The following is a 10,698-nucleotide window of genomic DNA, read 5'->3' on the forward strand; positions in this document are numbered from 1 at the left end:
TTAAAACTAATTCTAAAATTAAATTTTTATTATTTATTTTATAAATAAAATATTTTATTATTTTTTTTTTCAATTAAATAATTATTAATTCAAATCTTTGTTAAATCTTTCGTGTTTTATCATAGTTCAATAAACGGGAATTATCTAGGGATCATTGATTCGAGACCAAGAGCCAGAGCTTATAATTTCATGACACGAACAACGATGACGCCATTGAATCGTTTCTCCCCTTTTTATAGCCTCGAGCTTTATGAACATTTTCACCGATGTTTCCTCCAATAAAAGGAAAGCAATACCTTCTTTCCTTGTGTTCCCCAATTTCGACAGTAATCCCGGAGAATGCAATAAATTTCTCAGAATCGTATCAGATGGTAAACGACTCAAACACAGACACGATTCTTGGAATCGTTATTTGTCTAGAGACGTAGCACGTAATTAATTAATACCTTTCTTTTGAATTGTGATCGTGAATTCGTTTCAAATTTTATCAATTTATTTTAGTGAAATATGAATTATATAGCGCTTCATTTTACATGTCATAAAAAAAGAAATTCGAAAATGTGTTTAATTAATAAAAAATCATCACTTATACGATCGAAAACTGTATCGTTTGAAATTCATGTCATATACATATATTTCACGTATGAAATATTCAAAATATTTCAGAATAAAATATTTTATATGCTCTTTATAGAATGACAATTTTTCACCTCTGGGGAAGGGATATAGTTATTTTTTCTCGTACAATTAAAATTTGTCACAAGTGATGAAGTGGCATGCTAAAGTTCAGTTACACTAAACTCAATTATTTGAAAAAACGAATCCCATAACGGATAGGATAAATATAAATTTAAACATTTTTCGCAAAAACTAATTTTTTCAACTATCTTACTCTATATATATTACAAAATACATCAAATTCATTTCAATTTAAAAATAAAAAAAAGTACAATAAATATAAGATAATAATAAAATCCTCTTAGAATTATCTAGTTTCATTTTCCCTTTTTTTTTCTTTTTATATAATTTAATTTCAATTAAGCGTGAAAATAACAAAATACCTAACCTATAACTTTTCATCAGTCAATTTAATACAATAACTTGCTACTAATTTATTATATGAAACAGAATTATTATATGATACACAAAATAATTATGACATATTTTAATCACGAACATATATATCCAAGAAAGTAAATTAACAACTAAATCATCCAAACATCGAGTAATCGGTATACATTATTAATCACAGACAAAGACATATGGAAAGGGACAGATTGCGACAGACGATCGCTTCGATCACGTTGAAAGGAAACTCTGTACACGTTAGAGGTTAGTAGTTGTCGCTGGTGTATCGCAGCTATAGTAATCTACGACGTAGTTTCGTCTTCATTTACCAAATGGCCGGTAAATCCGCGCGTCACACACCATCACGGTCATGGGGAAAAGGCAATTCGACGTCACCGTTACAGCGAAACTTAACTGCGATGTAAACTCATCTTGGTCGCCTCTATACTTATTTCTAACCTATATCGAACCATTGATATTCAACGAATCTGTCAAAATTACATATCGTGACTTCTGACCTATTTTTCAATTATTTTCAATTCGCTATTGGGCGAAATGATCTTACTGTTGTATTTTTGCGAGTATCCGCTGATGGCGCTACTGTACATTGAACGTTTTTGTGAATATTGTCGAAGCTCACGAATGGTTTTTAATAAAAGTAAGCGTGAAATAATTTTGTATGATAAATGATTGAAATATTATTATATTAATGTTATATTATTGAAAAAAAATTGTTTAGAATGTGATAAAAATATGATAGTTTTAAGAATTGGAATATTCAAAAGGATAAGATTATATCATTAATGATATAACCAAAAAGATTTTTGGACTTTTAAACGAAATATATTTTTTTTCTTTGAATTTCATTGTATTATATTGTCATTTTTTTCATATTCCATACTTTTATTATAACTTTTTAATATTTATATTTATATTTTTTATATTTAAGTATATACTTAAAATATTTTAAGAACGTTTTCTTTTAAAAGAAAAAAACACTGTTACGAATAAAGTTACAATAAAGCATGCAATAATTTTATTAACACAAGTAATATCATAAACTTTGACGAATAGTAAAAATCATGGTTTGAGAAAAAAGAATTCCAATTATATTTTTAATCTGAAGCAGTAGTAATTCTTTCTCACTCTAATCGATCTTTATTAAAGGCTTCCTTTAATTTAATTTCATAGAAAGAAAAGAAGAATTGAAATTGACCAGTTTTATAAACTTTGCAAAATATTTACTTTTAATAAATTTATTATTTCGCATATTTCGTTAGAAAAAAGTATATACATTTTCTATTATAAATAGATTTAAAAACGCGTCACTTCCTTATTTAATTCAATAAATTGAACATAACAGTGGTTGCCATTATTAACTCGAAAGTTCAAAAAGATTGTAACTTAAGTCGACGCGTATCTATGAATTTTTTTCATCGGGGGAAAGTGCCATCGAGCTCGAGTAATTTAAATTTCAAGAAGCATCGTGTATGGGGGGCCGGAAGTGCTCGTTACGTGGCGGCAACCCAGACCACAGTGGCGAGAAAATCGGCTCGAGTAGACGAAAGCTGACCGTGGTAACGAAACACGAAAATAAATCACTGAATTAAAATGAACGATTCGATCCACAGAAGAAAAGAAGAAAGGAGAGGGATCGAGCAGCCTTGGGCTACGAAAAGATTTTAAGAGAAGCGTTCCAAGCTTTACGTAACGTTCCTTCATTTAGGAAAGGAGGAAACGTTTGATTAAGGATTTCCTACAGTTTGGTCTGGAAATAGTTTTTTCTCGTTTGCCGTCTTGAATTTGCTTTTTGGATGAAAAGAGAAAGCAAGAGAGAAAAAGTTTCTTAAAATAAGAAAGGGAGAATTGGAAAAGAAAAATATAGTGAAAAGTTTTGAAATATATATATATATAATGAACTGAAGTTTTATAATGTGTAATATATTTTTCATTTAACTTTATTACTTGAAATATTTAAAATTTCAGAAATTAAGTATTTTCTCTCAAATTTATTATAAGAATATGTATTATCAAAATATTTGTGATTTCAGAGAGAGAAAAAAAAAGAGAAAGAGAAAAAAAACTTCATTCTCATTGATATTTAAAATTTCATAAAAAATATTTTCTATATAAAAGTTTCATATTTTTGTGAAAGTATATGTATTAATATTTTCTATAAAATTCTAGAAAATTCAAAAATTAAATAAAATATTATATTAACTATACGTAAAACTATAAAATTTTTGTAAAAACACGTTTTTATAAATTTCAATTATAAATTTTAAATAAAACAAAAATCTAGTGTAACAAATTGTATAGGAATTTTGGCAATTTATTTACTTCATATATACTTTCATGATTAAGTACCTTTCGTTATAGATTGATTAAATATACAATGAAATATAATATTTAATTGAAAATAAAACAGAAAAATCAAGAAGAAAGAAGTTTATCCAACATGAAAAAATGATAGATGTTGAAAATAATTCTTCATAAAAAAAATATGATGACAAAATTTTTTTTTCTGAAATATTTTAATTTTAATTATTTTTATTTTATTTTATTAATAAATTATATATATATAAATATGCATGCACATATAGACAAGTTTGACAAGTTTAATAGAATTGTTACAAAGCTATCACAAGTTCGAAAAACGTTCAATTAATACTGATGAATCGAATAATTATAGTTATGCGATTAATTCTTATAATTATTCTATACACGATATGCACATATTTAATTATAGAATTAATTCTGATATATAAAATCTTATTAAATGTATCTAATAAAAATCTCATAAGTCACAAAGGCAATTTGATATTATTTTGTAAGAAATCTCGAGCTGCATCAATTAATCACAATCACAAAAATATACAATTTCATTTTAAAAGATGAAAGATCAACTTTTTATTTTCAATTTAATTTTAAGAAATGGTTCGATCATTTAGTATATGGAACAAAATGGCGGAAAAAGCAGTAGGAAATCGAGACTTCTCGACCAACCATTTCGCAATCCCCTTGAAAACAATATCTTGGTAACGTAAAGTCGGCCTTGGAAATTGGATTGTCCTTCAAAAGTCCAGCGGGCGTTCTAAGCGATGATACACTCGATGAGACGCTTGTAAAATGCGTGGAACGGCTTCCTCCTCTACCAACCGGCTCATAATGCTCGAATAAGATGAAATTTCCAGAGAAGATAATTGGACAATGTAAAATGTAGAAAACGTTGATCCTTAATCCTTTTACGACCATGAACCCATATATGCATGAGCTTTTCATGATGAGAATCTCATCGTGAAATGAATTCTAATAGCCTAGAATTCCCTTCAGATCCTAACCTCAATCATAAAATTAACAATACTATCACAGATCATAAATGATTGCTTAGACGATATCAAACATTCAAGAAATCCACCTTTATATATTAATCACTTACTCAAGCACTTATCCTATTCTCGAAATCAAACGCACATCACCGAATTATTTCTAGGTTATAACACGCCCAATCCGAAAAGACTATTACCGCTTCGAAACGAAACTCGTAACGATGCTAGTTTCTCAATACTCGCAAAAAAACACCTCCCCCCTTTTGTTTCTCGGTGACCGCCTCTTCCAGATCGTATATAATCCGTCTTTCGTTCCTGGCACTCGAGAAAAGCGCCCTCTTCCCTCGCCTCGTCCCCTTCCTTAATGACAGCACAAGCACAAGATTCGTGAAAAGTTGGAGGGGGTAGTCCACTGGTATAAAACGCTACTTTCTCCCCACTTCCGTCACTTTTCCTTGAGCGCAAGAATGCAAAGCGGAACGAACGTTAAGTAAAAGTAGCGACGGCGCGACGTTTTACGCGCGGTGCGCCGCATAAAGCCTCTTACGCGCAAGTAAATTGTAAGTCCCTTATAGCCGACTGGTCAACAGCGTAAGCACTTTCTCGTTGAGGACGCGGCAAAAACAGCTCGGGACGACATAAGGAGATTAGAGTCGTTATTGCGTGCGCGGTCCCTCCCTACCGGTTATATAGAGAGGCGAAACTTGCTACGTGAAAGAGTCGTGGGATTCCAATGGTATTTCCAAAGGCGCGGGAAACCGCGAAAGTGACGGAAAGCCGGGTACAAAAGAATCGGTCCGGTCATGTCGGTACTAGGGGAAGCTGCGTAACCGACCGAGAGCAAAAAGCGTACAATTCGGTGGAAAGTGGCAACGATTCTCGACTTCTCGCATTTTCGTTTTATTCCTGTTTTTAAGTAGAAACGGTCTGGATGATTTGAATTGGTGGAAATTTGATTGAGAATATCTTTGTTGCACTGTTTTATTACAATATTATTAGTTGATTATTGAAATTTAAATGTTTGAAAGGTAAGGGGAGTTTCGAGTTGTATAAAGGTATTGATTTAAGCGAAGAAAAAGAGGTTAGAATTGACATTTGCGTTAACAAGTGCGCGTTGATCAATAAATATTGGAATTCAAATTGATTTAAGTAATGTTATGAATTCTTCGAAGAATTACTTACAGTGACACGTCAGACTGGTGGTCAGAATCTGTTTATTGGTATCCGCGTACTCGGTAGAACTGAAAATAAAAATATACACATTACATAAAATACTTATTGTTAGAAAATATTCAATCATTATCAATTATTCATTCATTTACAAAGGAAATCTTCCTACATTAATATTTAACTTTCGCATTACGTTCAAAAGAAAGTTTCTTAAAAAAATTCTTCGTTATATTTTTTTCCAATTACATGATCCCATTCGACTACAGTATATACCTAACGCAAATAATCAATAAAGCTCGATCGAAACCAAATTGACAAATCTACAAATCTTCTCTTCTCGAGTCAACAAAACGGACCTTCGTTAAATTTATATCCCGAGCTTAACAAATTTACGAACGCTATCGCCGGATATCCAAGCCTCGCGTATCTGCTTCCACTGTGTTGGCGCTCGGTTAATGAAGAATTAAAGTCGGCCTCCGTGTACCTATTACGGAACGGGGGTTGGAACGATACACGGCCAAGCCGTGCAGGAGACCCCGTGGATTCCGAGGATCCGCGAGCGGTGCATGTTTGATGCCGGAAGTGCTTCGAGGCCCGGGCCTACCATCCTCTGGCTGCGGTTTCCGCAACCTCCGTAGGGTCATTAGCCAACCATTCATTATGCAAGTGCGAGGCAGTATTGCGTCAATATAGGGGGGAGAGGAAGAGGGGCAGATTGTTGGCCCAATCGATAACAATGCTCCCTGTTTACCGGACGGATAATCAACAAACGCAGTTTCTGCTACCTCTGAAGACCAAGCAAGTGGGAATTACCCAGTCTGCCTCGTTCCCAATGATATTGCGTCCCGGAAGTATTCGGTCGCCCACCACCCCCTTGTCGTCCCACCGTTCGTGTCTGTGTGCGCACTCGTCAACATCCCTCTCGATTTTGACGCTATATGCGTGACATACGCGGTGCTAGGTGCTAGGAGATTTGGGAACCGGAGGGTGTTTTTGGCGATTCGCGATTAATTTGGATGATTATAGAGGGGATGGAGAGTGGTGTTTGGATGGTGGTTTCGGGAACAATTGTCTTTGGAGCTTGTGGTCTTGTTAGAGGGTGTGAATGTTCTACATGCTACATTGTCAATATTAGTGGTAAGAGTGTCGTTTCGCTTGCCACCTTCTCAAAGAACAATAAATATTTATAATATTTATAAATCTAATACGTTTTTAAAAAAACTTCAAAGAAACACTTGCAATTTTCGCATTCACATATTTATCTTCTTCTAAAGTCCTCATTTTGAAACAATTTTCTTCATGGTTTTATTAAAGAATGTGAATGTTCTACATATTCGCTCATGAGTTATAGTTAAACGGTTAGATAATAAAGCAATGTACTATTGATAAAATATGTTCTCATAGTTTATAAAAATCCTATATCATTATATCGATACTACGATAAAATTATAATAGATTCTTTCTTTCATTTCACTTCTCACGAAAAAAAAAAAAAAAAGAACAATACATCAAGAGCAATGGATACATATAAAACAAGTACGTTTCGAATAAAAACCTTAGAAGCAAAGAAACACTCGCAATCTCGATTTTCCTTCCCTCCAATCCAAACTCCTAAAAAATAACAAAGATATCACGCGTATCGTAACGATACCGTGCACACCAGCCAGATTTCCCTCGACCACCTGATATCGTCCCACAAACCTTAGTCACGCAACAAAAACAGTCGGCCAACCCTCCAATCCTATCCTTCCCCAACCGAAACAAGGGTTGCGTAACCTGTTACTCAGCATGCATCGAAACCCAGCCTCGTTCCATTCCAGATGGGCCACGTAGGAACGTAGACACGTAGGAAAGGAGGAGACGGGGAGGAGGGGGCAGTAGCCACCGGTCAAGCAGCCAGAATTCGATATTCGTCGGGTGCGACAGGCAGGCCGGAAGTATGAAACGCGGAGATGAAAGGGGCGATATTTCGAAACAGGAGGCGCGGAGGAGGGGGGATGCAGCGGCGTTGAGCTGGCGAAGAAGGGAGCTGGTGAAAATGGCCGGGGGTCCAGAGAGAGAGAGAGAGAGAGAGAGAGAGAGAGAGAGAGAGAGAGAGAGAGAGAGAGAGAGAGAGAGAGAGAGAGAGAGAGAGAGAGAGAGAGAGAGAGAGAGAGAGAGAGAGAGAGAGAGAGCGCCCCTTTGATCTAAGTTTCTGGGAATGCAGGCCGAAGGGACACCGTGCGTGGAGGTGGCGGCCGGGAAGTTGCCGGTAATTTGCTTAGTTGAATTAGATTGGTGAATTTTGCACCGCAGTGTTTGAGACCATCGCGTTCGTCTTCCCTCGGCCACTTGCCACCCCCTGCAATCCCACCCCTCCCCTCCTCGCGCCGTTTTCGCCGCCGACCTTANGCGGGCGGCGATTATGCCGGCGTGATTTCCGTCGCTTTGATCCACTAAAACGGGGAAAGATGATCTCGAAACCGGGGGATGAAATTATCCGGCGTGAACCCACCCGATGGGATCGCACTCGTGTCGCACAGTGTGTCTCTTTCACAGTAGATCTCGCTGCGCTACTTTGATGATTCATAATTCCTCGGATAAATACAAGGTCCCTGAAGAGGGAGGGGGTGGAAAATGTGGCAAAATGCGCGGTGTGTTGCAATAGTTTTCGTTTGATGTCGCGTTTCAGTTATAATCGCTGTTAATGAGAAAATCCCCGCGTTCTTCAAATCGATCCCCCTTTTCTTCCCCTATATAAATGCTTTGAATAAATAAGAAGATCTATTGCCAATACCAGGTGTTCACAAGGCGATCATCACCGTCGAAATCTTTCCTCTCTTCTCGAGTTTATTGCGCCCAGTCTACTTCCCCTATCGTTTGGATTTCAAAATAACAAAAATCAAAACCCAAATAATAAATAAGAAGATCTACCGTTGCCAATACGTATCAGGTGTTCACAAAAACGATCATCGAAATCTTTCCTCTCTTCTCGAGTTCATTGCGCCCAGTCTACTTCCCCTACCGTTTCCTCAAAATAACAAAAACCAATAACAAAAACAAAAACCAAATAATAAATAAAAAGATCTACCGTTGCCAATACGTATCAGGTATTCACAAAAACGATCATCACGATCATCGAAATCTTTCCTCTCTTCTCAAGTTCATTGCGCCCAGTCTACTTCCCCTACCCTTTGGATTTCAAAATAACCAAAACCCAAATAATAAATAAGATTTACCGTTGCCAATACGTATCAGGTGTTCACAAAAACGATCATCGAAATCTTTCCTCTCTTCTCGAGTTCATTGCGCCTAGTCTACTTCCCCTATCGTTTGGGTTTCGTCAAAATAACAAAAACCAAAACTTAAATAATAAATAAGAAGATCTACCATTGCCAATACGTATCAGGTGTTCACAAAAACGATCATCACGATCATCGAAATCTTTCTTCTCTTCTGGAATTCATTGCGCCCAGTCTACTTCCCCTACCCTTTGGATTTCAAAATAACAAAAACCAAAACCTAAATAATAAATAAGATCTACCGTTGCCAATACGTATCAGGTGTTCACAAAAACGATCATCGAAATCTTTCCTCTCTTCTCGAGTTCATTGCGCCCAGTCTACTTCCCCTACCGTTTAGGTTTCGTCAAAATAACAAAAACCAAAACCCAAGAAGATTAGGACGTAAAAAAAAAAAAAAGGAAAGAAAAGAAATAAAAGAAAGAAGATATCGTCGACCCAAATTCCATCATCGTCGAATTCCTGGCGGCGCACGGCCTCGGCGATTCGCGTGCGGATCGCGATATTGGCAGACGCGGCTGCACACGCGGGAAAAGGAAGACGTATATACGTGGAGGGATTGGAGGAGGGGGGGTAAATATGTATATACACACGTGTACACGCGGGTGTATCGTTGCACGCACCGGTCGGGATATAATCCCGTGGAAAGCAAGGCCCGGGTGTATGCACGGGTTGCGTGCACGTGTGCGAGGGGGAGGGGGAAGGGAGGCCACGCGGCGTGCCCGTGCGAATCCTATACGGTGGGTTTCAGGCACGAATGGAGGATCAATGTTTTATCGATATTGCAGCAGACGCGCCACTGATACGTCTCGAGTCGGCCGTCGCGCATATATAGCGCGTGCTTTCTCCCGTTTGCTCCAGGATTTATGGATTAGCGTGTGTTTATCGCCGAACCTCTCGTGTCCCCCTCTCCGTGCCCCAGGGATCATTTTTCTACGGAGGACTGCCGCGAGGGGACGCGTCGAAGCGAGGTGGGTGACAGAAAGGCGAAAGAAAGAGATTTTTTTCGACTCTTTCCTTTCGCTTTTGCTTTGCGATGCAGAAGTTTAATTGGGGAAGTAAATATACATTGGTGGCGTTCGATTTGGATGGATGTCTGTGGATTGTTGCTTATTGTTTTTGGAACTTGTTTTTTGAAGGTAATTTAATATTGCACGACGTCGGTTGTTAAATGATCATTTTAGACGCGTGATTTCAATCTCAAGAAAGTTGTATTGCTCGAGAATCGGATAAGATAACGAGCTTTTTAAAATGTTTATGCAAATGAGACGCCATTTGCGTTGCCGAGCTTCTAATTTTATTTGGCTTCTGTTCTACGGAATATCTAACGATAAAAATTCTTCAACAATGATTTTTATCTCAAGAAACTTTTTATATGGATTTTTAACATATCTGTTAGCGTATCTGTATCGTTAAAAATAAAATAAATAATAAAATAAAAATAAAATATAATAAACAATTTGTTAATTAATAATAAAAGAAGCGTGGTACTTTTCAAAAATATATGCAATTTTAATTTTAATCAAGAAACTTGTATTGCTCAAAAACAAAACAATAGATTTTATGAAAATCCATATAATGAAATCCATAATCCATAATGATGTAATGAAAATCCATAAAGCAAAAAGCGTGATACTTTTCAAAAATATTTATGCAAATTCCACTTGTATTGCCGAGCTTCTAATTTTTTCTATTCTAAACATCTTTACCAAAAAATTCTCCAACCACGCGCGTTTCGTTCAAGCGGAATCGCCGAAACGCTTGTCTCTCTGCATAAAGCATCGATCAACGGTTACGCGTGTGACTAAGCGGCGGCTTCCCGCCTAGACGCTCCAACCGTCGCTGTCAAA

The 10,698-nt window shown here is 36.5% G+C and overlaps 1 protein-coding gene across 1 annotated transcript in view; it reads right to left on the reverse strand.

Annotated features, from left to right (window-relative positions):
- LOC102671167 overlaps positions 1 to 10,698 on the reverse strand; it is a 77,480-nt gene that overhangs the window by 23,362 nt on the left and 43,420 nt on the right. The window contains exon 2 of the mRNA XM_006614794.2: positions 5,580 to 5,638. Coding sequence (XP_006614857.1) covers positions 5,580 to 5,638 — 59 coding nt within the window. The remainder of the gene's footprint in view (positions 1 to 5,579; positions 5,639 to 10,698) is intronic.

This window comes from Apis dorsata, unplaced genomic scaffold (genome assembly GCF_000469605.1).
Source record: "Apis dorsata unplaced genomic scaffold, Apis dorsata 1.3 scaffold_197, whole genome shotgun sequence".
Lineage (NCBI taxonomy): Eukaryota > Metazoa > Arthropoda > Insecta > Hymenoptera > Apidae > Apis > Apis dorsata.